The following is a 13,808-nucleotide window of genomic DNA, read 5'->3' on the forward strand; positions in this document are numbered from 1 at the left end:
GGGCCCCGGGGCCGGGGGGGGGGGGGTGGGGGTGGGGTTGGGGCACAGAACAGTGCAGGTGAGGGATGCAGCCCGAAGATGAGAGTGGGTCCAGAGGGGACAGTTTTGGGACACCGTAGATAGGAGGAATGGAACCCAAAGGGTAAGGAGACGGGGCCTGAGCAAGACCCGGGCAGAATCCAGAGCGAAGGGATGAAACCCGGCCGGGATAGGGGCGGGGACAAAAAGGGACCGAAGCGGGACGCGGAGGGGTCTAGCGGCGCCCCAGTTGAGCAGTGAAACCCAGAAGGGGAGGGGCGGGGCCGTGAGGGATGTGGGCGGGGCCAGAGCCCACTNTAAGTAAGCACCGTGCCCCGGATCAGGTCCCCGTGGGAAGCTGTCCTCCAGCCCCACTCCGGAGGTGGCAGCTCAGGGCACGTGTCGTTCCTCGGGACCTCTGCAGCGGAGAGACAGCGAGTTTGGAGGCTGCCCTGCGAGTGACTCGGGGCGCTCTTCCAGCCTCGGGGACCTCGCGCTCCTCCCGGGATCTCCGGCCTGCTGGACCCCTGCCCATTTCAGGACCCTAGACTTCGGTACCTTTGAAGTGCAACACGAACCCCTGCCCCAGGCCTGGGTTTGGGGGCCCTGGCGGTGCCTGGAACTGCAGCGTGAGGTCGGGCCCAGAGGAGAGGAGGCGGCGGCGCGGTTGAGGTCCCCGCAGCTGGGCCAGGACTCGGGCGCTGGGACCGTCCCCATCGAACAGAGTCAGCATGTCCCCTTCGCGCACATTCAGGCTGCGGGGGGGTGGGACCAGATGTGGGGGCTGGGTTACGATCGGCCCCTCCTCCTCAATCTGGTTCTGCTCAATCCATAACTCAGTTCATTAGTAATCCTACCTACTCTCCAGCCCTGCCCACATTCTCCCATCCCAGGCCTGGCCCCGTCTTTTGCCCAATTTTGGGCTTCTCCTCTGTGCTAGCCGCTCCTGGGTTCGCTTGTTCTGTGGCTCTTCCCAGTTCCTGCTTCCCCTTTCCCAACCTAACTCCTTACGAACTTGCTCTCTCACTCTGGTCCCTCCTCCATCACCGGGTGATGCACAGCTCGCACAAGCCCCGCCCTGACCAATCACAGGCCACGTTCATAAACCAGCTGCCCAACTGCAGGCCCCGCCTGAGTAGCTGCGTGTCCCCTTCGGGTTCTGTTCGTCACGTGACGCCTCACACCAAATCAGCTCACTGGATTCTCCCCACACCCACACCCACCTTGTGTGCTGGTGATGATACAATAGCTTGGGCCCTGGAAATTGCTCCAGGGACGGCCTCAGAAATAGCCAAAGAGTGGGAGACATCAGGCCAGAGCCCCCTGCTCACTATACCCCCCGCAGAAGACCGCATTACCCCATTTCCTTGTCCAAAATAGCCTGGCTAGTAATTTGTACCTAGGTCTACCCGACAACCCACACCCCCATCCTGAACCCCAAGTCGCCTCTTTCATCGGATCGTATATACACCGAATCCTGTGTAGTTGTGCGAGCCAGCAGGGCTCAGATGCAGGCTAGGCTGTTGCCATACCACACTTCACCGACCCACGCCCAACGCACCCCCGCAGCACCCAAACGTACATCTCCACTTGGAGCAAGATGCGCTTCTCTTCTTGGACATGTAGGCCCCACACGCAGTCCTGGCCGGGGCTATAGCTCTGGGGCCAGTCAGGCGAGAGGACCACACCAGCTGCCTCTGACAGCTCCCCTCCACACATGGCTAGGGTGGAAAGGGGGTCAGATTCAGAACCCAGGCGGACAGGCGTCTCCTGTTCACCAGACCTCACTGCTCCCTATTGCGTGCACTAGACCGCCTGGCAGGTTTCCGGCTATCTATTAGACACCTGTTTCTCAACACACCCAGTCCTCTTGTACGAAATCCCCAGGCCTGCTTTCCATTAACCCTGCCCACGCTCTACCCTATGCATTACCCCCAACCTGTGACTTAGCTCTAGTTCTAGCTCTTCAAGGCATTTGGGTTGTGACCCCTAAATTTTGTAACAAACCCACCAGTTATTTCGCTAAGAAAACTATCTCTGAAAGGGACAGGGATTTACCCAAGGCCTGGGTTTATTAGGTTTGGATAGGCAAGTCTCCTCCCTGAATGGCTTTCCCAAGATTCCCAGCTCAGGAGGAGTCTGTAGACGGAAGGACCTCCTGGGGATGTGGAGCACTCACCCTTGCAGGCTGGCTCTGTGTCGTTCCAGTGGGGTTCTGTGGGATCCACACATTCGATGGCATTTGGGGGGCCAGGGGGCTCTAAGGCGTATCCTGGGAGGCACGAGAAGGCGGCCAGTGCCCCTGGGCGGTACTCAGGGTCCGTGGTGGTGACATTGCCATGTGCCAGGAAGGGGGCAAAACAGCGATCTTCTTCAAAGGCTAGAGAGGAGTCAGTCACAGAAATTAAGCATTAGGATAGGCCTCAGAGGGCTCACACTGGGGGGACTTGGGCTGAATTCAAGTGTCACTTGGCCATTCAGTGGGCTGTTTACAATGGAATGCCTTTGGGCTTAGCCTTCACTCTCTAGTCTCCCCAAACCCCACACTTCTCATTCACACATTTATGTTACTTTCCTGGCCTCTGGAGGAAAACCGCTAGGCTAGTCAAATCCCAACTCCCATTCTACAGTGGAGGAAACTGAGGTCCAAGGACAAAAAGTCACTTGCCCAGTGTCACACACTAGGGCAGTGGCAGAACCAGGTCTCAAACTCACATTGCTTGATTCGCAGCTAGAAACATTTGGTTTTGGAAACCGCAGAGGAGTGAGGGGAAAGGGTGCCTTTGGAGAACTGGCTCGTGTAAGTGTGTTCTGTCCTCAAAAATAACAGTGTCTGACTACCCCTAATCATCCATGCTGTGGCTAGAATCCAAAAGTGCAGTGAATGCAGAAGCTACTCAATTTTTACTTTGGACTAAGTCAGCAAAAATGAACATTTGGAGAGCATTTTAGTTTTTGCACGTGATCATATCTTAGCTGCAAAACTATATGTGAAGAGGAATCTGAAGCTCATGGAGCAGCAATGGCCCACAACTAGGGAGGCAGGGATTCTTTTCACATTCTCAAAGATAACATGCAATTTGTTTTTCAGATCCACTGTTGTAGTTTACTGTTACTTAACCTCATGAGGTGTCATGTCCAAATCCTATGCACCCATCAGGGCCCAGTGCCAATTCCATGTCTCCCTTGATCCATACCAGACACTAGCCCCTCCCATCTCTGAGCATTTCATTTTCTTTATCTCTCTCCTGCTACTGTTTGCACAAATCTTCTGCTCGAGCCACACTGAAATTCTGTTTCCCAAATATACCAGGGCTTTCTATGACTCTTTACTGTTACTCACCCTGTTCCTTTCACCTGAGATGCTCATCCCTAATCTCCCTCTTTTATTTTTTTTAGGCTTATTTATTTATTTTGAGAGAACAACAGAGAGTGAGTGTGGAAAAGGCAGAGTGAGGGAGAGAGAATCCCAAGCAGGCTCCATGCTGTCAGCACAGAACCCCACTTAATGCTCCATCTCCCAAACCATGAGGTCATGACCAGAGCGGAAACTGAGTCAGGCCCTTAACTGACTGAGCCACCAAGATGCCCTAATCTCCCTCTTTTAAAATTGTCTCTGTCCCAGTGCCTGGCTAGTAGGTAGGGTATGAGACTCTTAAAATTCTCTCTATCCTGTAAAGCCCAGCTCAAATGCCTCTTCTCCCATGGTTGCTGACCTCTTTGTTTCTACCTGTCCAGCATCCAGTCCCCCTTCTTCTGTTTACAACACTCCTATTTTCATTTTGGGACACATGCCTCCCCCATTTCCAGTCTATGAGGTCCAGTTGGGGTCAACTCTGGATGGTCATGTGATGTGGATCTGCCAATCCTAATACCTCCTGCCCCTAGCTTCATGATTGGCTCAGGCGTAGGCACATGACCTAAGCCAGGGAAACGAGAGCCCTTCTTGGCATTTCTGTTGAGAAAGTGCTACACTTTTTCTTTCTGATAGACTTACTAAGTTGGCAGTGTATCAGTCGGAACTGCTAAGTCCACCACATACTGAAAGCCTGACAATGAAGCCAACACAGAGGAAAGACCTGAGAGATTAAGGTAACTGGACTCTTGGCTGTGTATCTTGATCCAGACATACATGTAACTTAAATAGAAAAAGCCACTTCAGGAATTAGAAGGGGCCCATACAAGCAGAGGGGATTCTTACAGTTTTGGGGTGGGAAGGCAAGTTAGGTTTCAGGGATCCAACAACAGAGATGAACAGGGACACTTATATTGTGCTTGTGACTGTACCTGGCCATCAGGAAGAGGGGAGAGTGCAGGAGTTGGGACCCCCAGAGGAGGGCGGTTACCTTCAAATCGGAGGCTTAGCAGCAGCGGGTTGGCAGGTGTCTCTGAAAGCAGCTCCACATATAGGGACTGGGCATCACTGATGAGACCCCGCTCTGGGACATCATCCATATCTGAATCATAGATGACTGGGGAAAGGGGACTGCCCCCTGAGCGCACCATCAGCCTGGGATGGACAGAAGGGTGGCCAGGAGCTCAGTTTCCCATCAGAACCTCTCCTAACTCATTTTCACAGCTATTGTTTTCAAACATGGACTATATGCCAAGTACTCTAAGCCTTTACACATTTTACCTCATTTAATTTTCACAAGAGCCCTTGAGTCAGTACTACTTGTTATTCCTTACTTTATAGATGAGGACATGGAAGCCCAGAAAGAGTAAATAACCTGCCCAGCATCACATAGCGACCAGTGGCAGAGCCGAGATAGCAGTTAGACAAGAGAGGGTACCGATGATGATGATGATGATGATGACAAACACATTGACAGTGCTCGCTGTGGGCCAGGCACCCTTCTAAGTATTTTATGTATCTTAACCTTTATCCTCACAGAAACCTTCAGAAGGAGGTCCTATTATCGCCACTCTACAGGAGAGGAAATTGAGGCACAGAGAAGTTTAGTGATTCTAAGTTGACACAGCTATACCGCCTAAGAAGGGGAAGGCCTAATTAATTTTTGTTTGACACAAATTTTAACTGGGATCCACCCCAGATCCATCTGACTCCCCACTGCAGCCTCCCTATTTCCCGGAGGTGGGAACCTCTGACTCAAAGCGCAGATCCTCACCGGTCATTGTCCTCATCCAGTGAGACCCTCTCGAAGTGCAGGTGAAGCCGGCGTCCCTCAGCTGCTTCAATGATCCAACGGCAGGTGAGGTTGGGCCCTGCTGCTCCCCCAGGCTCAGGGGACACAATGCGGCCCAGTGTAGCATTGTGGATGGTGCCACCACAGGATGCTGTGGGTGGTGGTGGGGGGGGTATATGTTAAGGTGACTTGTCCTCCTGTCTTCAGAGCTGTTACACCCACACTTTTGGTTGGGACCTGGCCTCAGGGTGGTCTCTGCCCTACAGGGTCATAGCAGAGGACAGGACATTTCCAGGCCACCACTCAGATAGGGAGTCAGCCCTAAAATAGGAAAATCCCAGAATGGACACCCCCTAGGATGGAAATTCTGCTAATATCAACACTCCCCAGATGTGGAAACCCTTGCATGTGAAGTTATGGGGGATCCCCAAATTGAAGCCCTCAAGTGGAAAATCTTCAAGATGGGCAGGATAGAGACCCGCTAGATATGGACCTCAAGGATGGTGGCCTTGAGGATGAGGAGTCTCTGAAAGAAGACGCATCCAGAATGGTGGCTCCCCAAATGGAAACCCCCTAGGTGGGACATCCCCAGATAGAGACCCCCAAGGATGCAGATTCTCAAAGGACAGAGACGTTCAGTGTAAAGAGCTCCAGATGGAGACACCAGGATGGGGACTCTTCTAGGCAGAAACTACTTCAAGATGGATATTCCCCAAAGATGGAGACTCCCAAGATAGTACCCTCCCAATGGGGTTGCCAGGACAAGTTCCACTTATCGTGCAGGAGACTCACCCATGCAGCTGGGGGGTTCACCACTCCAGGCTGGCCGGGTGCCATTGAGGCAGATAAGGGTCTCCTCGCCCTGCAGCTGGTAGCCAGAATCACAGTGGAAGGTGGCAGTGCCCCCAGGGTGCAGGTCTGTCACGCTCACATCCCCATGGGCCGGCCGGGGAGGGAAGCCACAGCTCAGAAGATAGGCTGGATCAGGCAGAGCAGGAAGAAGAAGGACTCATTTCCCCAAGCTGCTCTCACCAATCACCTAGCACTTCCTTCCCTCTTCCCACATCCCCCTGGAGGCACAGACTGGCTCCATATTGGAGTTTTCACATGGCCACTTGGTCTCATGAAGAGTTAACGTCAATATCCCTCATCTCCCCTAATCTTTGTAATCTATCCACTTTGGCTTCAATTTTAGAGATGAAGCATCTGAGATTCAAAGACATTCTGACTATAGTACCTATTTGGTGTGTGACCTCAGGCAAATCAGTTGACCACTCTGAACCCATCCAGCTCTAATTACAACAAATAGTATTTCTATTTGTTTACAGCCTGTTCAGCTTCTAAAGTGAGGTAATGCAGCACTTTTGAGGTAGCCAGAGTTAGACTGTGATCCATTTCCCAGATGTAGAAATTGGTTATTAAGTACCTCATCATGTTTTCTCCCTTCTACCCACACAGACTCTCTTCCTCGGAGGCACATGGTGGTAGTAGACTCCCCCTTTCATCCAGAGAAGCCACATGAAACTCTTTTAGGAACTTTGATTATCTTGTCATTAAAGACCTTCATACTCAGTGTCCCCTAAATGAATCCGCCAGTGAAAGTGAAGCACTAGGGAAAGCGTTGCTTTCCTTAAAGAACTGTTTCTCTTCTCTTCTCTTGCAGTGAGAACTATCCAATCTCTTTTTGTGCCAGCTGCTAAGGAGCTCAGAACCAGATTGAGGCTTGTCCCTAGCAACAAGGGCCTGTCCATCTACATCTATTTTTTCATCTTTAATATGCACTACCTGGTACCAATTTTCTTTTTATCTTATTTAACTTTTCTGGGTTTTTTTTTTTTTTTAAGCCTCCTGAAATTCTTGTGGACTCCTGTGAGATAAATAAATAGAAAGTGACTTTGGGGATGCCTGGCTGGCTTAGTCAGAAGAACATGCGACTCTTGATCTCAGGGTCAATTACTGTCGACACCCCATGTTGGGTGTCGACAGTAATTAAATAAGTAAACTTAAGAAAGAAAGAGAGAGAGAGAGAAAGAGAGAGAGAGAGAGAGAAAGAAAGCAAGAAAGCAAAGAAGGAAGGAAGAAAAGGAAGGAAGGGAGGGAGCGAGGGAGGGAGGGAGGAACAAAAAAAAAAAGAAAGGAAGAGACTTAGCAGTAAACAACAACTCTAAATTTGGTCCTGACACAGTTCTTTGTGTCTGTTTCAGACCAGACAGAGTTCATCAAGAAGGGCTTCCTGGCGGAGGCGCACCAAAGCTGGGTCTCTGTAGGAGGGGTAGGCGCTGGGTAGCTGTGTTTGGAAGGTACCAGTTTGCCTGGGCCTTTACTTTTGCTGACTCTCCAGCCCTAAGTGATTCTGTCAGAGACCTGGTCTCTCACTGTCTCAAAATTCAATAAGCATTTCCTTGGCTGGGTGCTGGGCACAGAGAGGTGAAAAAGACCCCCAGGTCTTGTCCTTTGGGAGTCCATAGTGCATGGTGATAGACACAAAACCTTCTAGAATATAGTGATTTAAGTAAATATTAGCCTTTTGATGGCTCTCCATGATTAGCGGAAACAAGTCCAAATGCTTTGGGTGGACATTCAAGCCCCTTCCACAGCTGTGTTCAGTGCAACAAGCCAAGCTTCGGTTCTTAGCACCCATGACCCGTGTATCCTACACAGTGTAGTTTTGTGACTTCCATATCTTTTCACACCATTTCCCCCACCTGCAAGGCCCTTTTCTTGCTCTTTTTCATCTCTCAAGGAGTAACATAAGTACCACCTCTTCCAGGAAGCCTTCCTCACCCCTCCCCTTTCCAAGTGAGTTAGTTTCTTTCTTGCCTCTACACATGCGCATGCATAATTTTATCATCACATTGACTGCTGTCTATTGCTATGCCAAGACAGAACCAGGCCTTATTTATTTTGTCTCCCCAAAGCCTAGCCTAACTGATCAACTGATTCAGCAAAGAGGTTTTTTGGAACAGTACACAAGAGCACTGGATTTGGAGCCAGGCAGACCTGAGTTCCAGGTCCAGCTCCAAGACTTATTAGCTGCATGACACTGAGCAGGTGATGTCACCTCTAGGGCCTGTCACCTGTAAATGGCAGTAATAATTACTATCATTGACAACTGGCCTTCAGGTTAAAGGAAAGAAACACGCAAAGCACCTGACACCTAGAAAGTACTCAGAAAATCTTAATCACTTGCCACTCAATCTCAGTTAACGAATGCCTGGGAGTCAGGGGACTGACTGCTGACCCTGCAATGAACTTGCAGATGGCTTAGCATCCATCTGACCTTTCGTTCTCTCAGAGCTGGGGGTCACCCTTGGGGGTGCTGAGAGATGCAAAGGAAACCACGGTTGGTGCAGGGGTTTTGTAGAACGTTCTCTGGGCTTGGTGCCAGCAGTGATGGAGCCTTTGGCCTTTCAGAGGAGCTAATGAGGCCACTCTGGACCAGAGGCCCCAGCGAGTGCAGACTGGGGAGCGCTTAAACAGGGCCTCAGTCCCAAAGGTGCCTGGAGAAGCTACAAAGCAGGGAAGACTGAGGCAGGTAATGAAGGCCAATTTATGCAATAGCCCTGCTTCCCCAAATGTTCTACTTAGTCTAAAGAGTTCTATTTTCAGTGCCCTAGGGAAGTGGCTGCTTAAAAGAGCCAGCCAGGGGCCATTTCGTAAAATCGGAAGTCTGGCCCTGGGTCCTGGGCCCTCAGGCCTGCCCTGGTTTCCTGCTGACCTGCCCACCAATTGCATGGCCCCCAACTCACTGGTCTCCCCACAAATAGGTCTCTCCACCTTGCACACATGAGCCCCTGGGGCTGGGCAGAGGCCTCAGGAGAAATTAGAAAGGGTGTGAGGAAGGGGTACAGGTTGTGTGTGAGCTCGGCGAGGCCCCCAAGGGGTCTGGGGTCAGCAGAGCACACAAGGGGCAGGCAAGGCCACGAGGTGATATGAAGGGGACACTGGCCCCAAACATAGTTCCCTCTCTGTTTCCCAGGGAGCACAGGGACTTTGGAGATGGGAGAAGCGTCTGGAATGGGACAGTGGGCTGGGACTGTTGCCTCATGCACACATGTGTGTTAGAACATACCCTTGCACTGTGGGAAGGTTCCCATACACACAGGCGAGTGCCAATGTCCACCTGTCTGCAGGCTGTCTGTAGTGGTTGCTCATGAATGCAGTTGTGCATGAATACAACTCCCTCTTATGCCCCCCAAAGTCAGCAGGGTCTTTCTAGGCCACCAATCTGACTCTGTCACTATCTTGCTTAAAACATCTCAGAATGTCTCCATACCCCTTGCAGGATAAAGTCACCAGTACTCCTTACTGAAGCTGATAAGGCCCTCCATGATCTGAATCCAACCTACCTCCCAGTCTGGTCTCTTATAGGCTGCTTCCCGCCCACCACTCTCTGGGTTTTTCTGTACCAACAACCGACATTTCTGAGCTCTCACTGTGTACTACACACTATTTTCAGCACCTGACATGTATTAGTTAATTTGATCTTCCTAATAAGACCATGAGCTGAGTATAATGATCCCCATTTTTCAGATGAGAAGTGAGGTACAGGAAGGTCCAGTAACTCGCCCCAGGTCACACAGCTAGGACAATTCTATCTTCCGTGCTGAATTACTGCATCCCCTCAAGGGGGGTCATGCTTTTCATCCATCTGGACACTTGCCTTCCTCTTTCTCCCCCTCCCACCTCCCCCTAGTAACTCATCTTTAGGTCCCACCTCCAAGAAGGTGTCCCTGTATTCCTTAGAAGACATTTAGGTCCCTTTGAAATTTGTTCCCTCTGCCTGTATTTCCCTCATCATAGGGATATAGGTCCGAATCTCACTGAATTATAATCATCCTGATTGCTTGCCCATCTCAAGGATTCTGAGTTCCTTGAAGATTTACATCTGGCTTGTTCATTCCTCTCCCCAAGGATAACACAGGGCCCATATGAAATGGGTGCTCGATAAACATCTGTTGAGTGAATGGAGGTCTGTGTGCATACCCAGGCACAGGTCTGTGAGTCTGTGAAATAAATGTATATAGATCTCCTCTCTGGGCTCTGCCCGCAGGGTCCTAGCCAGGAGAAAAGGCTCCTGGTGATGTCCCCTGTGCCCAGTATGGCCCCTGCCCTTCCACCAGCACCCCAGATTCCTCACCCTGATAGTGGATCCTGAAGCCACCGCCCCTTGGGACCCGTGGACTCTGGAAGTGCAGGAGCAGCCGGTTGGTTGGACTCCTAAGGACCTGTCCTTCTCCCAGCATGGAGGAGTTGGCCAGGAGTCGGGGGGCCAGGCCCGGGGTCCCCCCACCAGCCAGCACCAGGAGTTCTTCCTCCCGAGACAGGTTCAGCGTCTGCACCTAGAGAAGCCAGACCCAGACCCACCCCCCCCAGGATAAGTCAGCTCGGGTAGGTGACCCCTAAGTCCCCCACCCTTTGCCTTTCTTTCCCCTGTATGCAGCAGCCAAATATCACCGTGACATTGGTCAAATTACAGAACTCTAGGAGTCGTTGAGATCCTCAGAAAACAGGCCCATTAGAGTTAGAAAGCAGGTTCTCTGGTTCCCAGGCCAAAGCTTTGCACACCCCTGGGCCTAGAGGAAAGGGCTTGGGGGCTTCAAAGTCCAGTTACCTGAATCTCAATGCCGTAGCCAGGGTAGACATGGATGCTGTATGTGCAGTCCAGGAGCCCCAAGGTGCGGCTGGCAGCGCTCCCCAAGTCTGGAGACTCCACATGCCCTTCGCCCTCAGAGATGTTGTTATTACACAGGACTAAAGAGATAGAAGTGGCTGGAGTTGGGAGAATCCCTGTGTTCTCCCCCTCCCAGCCAAGCAACTCTGGGGGTCCTCACCTGTCTTGTCCCTAGCACCCCCAACCCCTTTATCCAGTGCTCCCTCTCCCACCACTCCCCCCTCCCGTGCCCACAACTCCCCTCCCCAACCATCATGTAGATAAAACACATAGAAAGGTGTTGGTGCATAGCAAGGGTATATAAATGCCAGCCTTCATTATTATTGAGGAGAAGCCCAGACCCCTTCTTCCACACGTTCCCGGCAGCCTCTCCCCCTGCATATCCGCTCCTCTCCCACATTCATACTCTACTTCACACTGTCCCCCTCCCTTTTCAATCGCCTCACCTGGACTGGTCACAGTGGTGGTAACAGTTGTCGTGGTGATAATGGTGGTCGTGGTCTCCTCCTCTCCTCCCTCAGGCCCGAGGGGTGGGCCTGGGGAGGCGGGGCCGGGAAGGGGCGGGGCCGCAGCTCCTGGGGGAGGGGTCAGCANCCTGCCCCCTTTAGGGGTTACGGCTGTTGTCAGAGGCCCTGTCCCTGGCTCAGTGGCCCGTGGCAGGGAGGGCGCTGCAAGAGTCTGGCCGGCTGGAGGGGTGGCTAGTGTGGGGTCTGGATCAGATCCTGGGACAGTGCAAGGGAAGTCAGGGCACGGAAGGAGCATATTGGTGGGCCACGGGTAAGGAGCAGGGCTGAGGGAAACGGGGGTCGCCCCCACTGAACCCCAAAGACCTCCCCCACAAGGTGCAGTTCCCCCACCTCTGTCTTCCCCACCCGAACTCTGAGCCTCCTCCCAGGGCTTCCACGGCCTGACCCCACATCCCTCCCTACCTCTGTGCCTAGGCCCTTCCACTCTGACAGTCTCCTTGAGCCTCTCCATGCCTCCCCATTCAGATCCGACTCCCCTTCCTGCATACCCCTTTCTCTCTCCTCTCTCTTTCTCTTGCTCTCTCTGGAACTCTTCTCTGTTTAGTATTCTCCTGGCTCTCCGACTTTATGACTCTAAATCTGCTACCCTCTGCATTTCTCTCTTTCTCTCTCTGTGTTTCTCTCCCCCCTATTCCTGAGTCTGGTTCTCTGAGTTTCCATCTGTATTTCTCTCTGATGGTCTGTTTTTCTGTCTGGCTCTGTCTCTTGCTCATTCTGTCTCAATTTCCCTGGTTCTCTGTCTACGCCCAGTTTCAACACTCTCTAACCATCACTGTCTGAATGTCACCGGCTTGGGTTCCCATTTCCCTGAGTTAATTCCCTCCCTCTCTGTATGTCACTCTTGCCACTCTGGGGGCCTCACCCGGCAGGTAGCCCATCTCTGGACCCCTCCTCAGCAGGGCCCCATGGAGCAGCTCGGCCAAAGCCTCAGAGGCTACTGTGGGGGCCTCACTTCCAGGCTCTGGCAGTACCTCTTCTTCCTTCAGGGGCAGACCTAGGAGACGAAGTTGTGTGAGTCCTTCCACTGCCCCACACTCCTTCCTTCTCCAGAAAGATCTTTTCCAGAGCTCTTCCTCTCTCCTCAGTCAGCTGGGTCTGCAGGAGCTCAGAGGGTCCCAGACTGGGCTGAGAGCCAAGATTGGAGGAGGGGCTCCCAGCTGCCCGCACACACTCCTACACCTTCCTCTCTCTTTTCCTCCCAGGCTGTGTGGGCCTTCAGTGAACCCTGGACAGCGCCAGCAGTGTGGAGAGGTGCAACAGTGCTACCTACCTTTCCCCCTCAGTGGTGCTCTTCCCCCAACCCTGGAGCTCTGCGGAGGGTCTGGCAGCACCTCCCAGCCCTTGCTTCCGCAGTGCCCAGCTTTCTTTCTGGGCTTCTGTCTCTGCAGTGTGGTGTTCTCTCTCTCTCTCTCTCTCTCGCTCTCTCTCTCTCTCTCTCTGCAGTCTCTGCCAGCTTCCCGGGAGTCTGGCGAGGGGTCAGATTAGAGGACTGAATATCTGGTCTCTGAGCACTGCCTCTGTGCATCTGTCTTTGTCCATACGTCCAAGAACGTTTGTGTGTGCGGTGCCTGGCATTTCTCCCAGCACCTCCGTCTCCCACCCAGGTACCCTGCATGCTTCTGCCGCCTCCGCAGACATCCCCCCAACTGCCCCAGCCCTTCTTCCTGGATTTAACCCCCGAGACTCTGGCAAAAGCTCCCCTCATTCATTTCCCCACCTCCTCAGTATGGGGGGTTAGGGCTCCAGGCACAAGCGAGAAAGCCCTGGCTTGCCCCTTCCCCATCAGCTGTACCCCTCCCCTCCCCCAGAAGCTCGGAAAGCCCAGGATGTGCAGAGAAAGGATGGTAGACGACCCAGCTGAGGACCTTCCCAGGGCCTACCCCCACGCTCCCATGTCCTTACCCTGAATCCAGGGACAGCTCAGCAGAATTAGGAACAGCAGCTGGGGAGGCGGCGGGTGCTGGACCCTGGGAGTCCCCATGGCGACTCACACCGATTTCTCTCCTCTGCGCCTCTCCTGAATAATCTAGCTGTCACCTTTTCTCCGTCTCCTTTTATCTTTCCCTTTAATTTTTTTTCCTGCTAGCAGTTAGCAAGAAAGACAATTTCTCTGCCCCCTGGGATGGAGGGGCAGAATTGGGCTGGAGGTCGCCTGGATCCCACTCCTCCTTGCCCAGTCTCCTCTGTCTTCTGCTCTCGGGTCTGTGGGAGAGGGGGCGCGGCTCCGGCTGCAGGGGGTGGGACCAAGAAGGCCGAAGGGGCCGGGTCGCTTGGGTTACCCTCTCACTCGGGCGCCTGGGGCCCCGAGCTGGCTGGATCCCAAATTGGAGGAGTAGGGGGAGGCAAGACAGCTTCAGGGGGTCTGGGGTGGGGTCGAGGATCAGGAGGGTCCCTACTGTGCTCTAGCGGGGCTTGGCGGGGAGGGGACAGGGTTGCGGAACC

At 52.9% G+C, this 13,808-nt stretch overlaps 1 protein-coding gene across 1 annotated transcript in view; it reads right to left on the reverse strand.

The window, feature by feature from the left end:
• Positions 1–13,745, reverse strand: part of SEZ6L2 (seizure related 6 homolog like 2) — an 18,228-nt gene extending 4,483 nt beyond the window's left edge. Inside the window, exons 1-12 of the mRNA XM_077760549.1 lie at positions 13,269–13,745; positions 12,229–12,360; positions 11,286–11,561; positions 10,780–10,919; positions 10,306–10,507; positions 5,958–6,143; positions 5,148–5,316; positions 4,365–4,528; positions 2,198–2,398; positions 1,601–1,739; positions 577–773; positions 335–436 (exon numbers count right to left, since the gene is read on the reverse strand). Of these exons, the coding sequence (XP_077616675.1) occupies positions 335–436; positions 577–773; positions 1,601–1,739; positions 2,198–2,398; positions 4,365–4,528; positions 5,148–5,316; positions 5,958–6,143; positions 10,306–10,507; positions 10,780–10,919; positions 11,286–11,561; positions 12,229–12,360; positions 13,269–13,347 (1,987 nt within the window). The 5' untranslated portion in view covers positions 13,348–13,745. The remainder of the gene's footprint in view (positions 1–334; positions 437–576; positions 774–1,600; positions 1,740–2,197; positions 2,399–4,364; positions 4,529–5,147; positions 5,317–5,957; positions 6,144–10,305; positions 10,508–10,779; positions 10,920–11,285; positions 11,562–12,228; positions 12,361–13,268) is intronic.
• Between the last annotated feature and the right edge of the window lie 63 nt (positions 13,746–13,808).

The sequence above is a fragment of the Crocuta crocuta genome, unplaced genomic scaffold (genome assembly GCF_008692635.1).
Source record: "Crocuta crocuta isolate KB4526 unplaced genomic scaffold, BGI_CrCroc_1.0 scaffold73, whole genome shotgun sequence".
In the NCBI taxonomy this organism is placed as follows: Eukaryota; Metazoa; Chordata; class Mammalia; order Carnivora; family Hyaenidae; genus Crocuta; species Crocuta crocuta.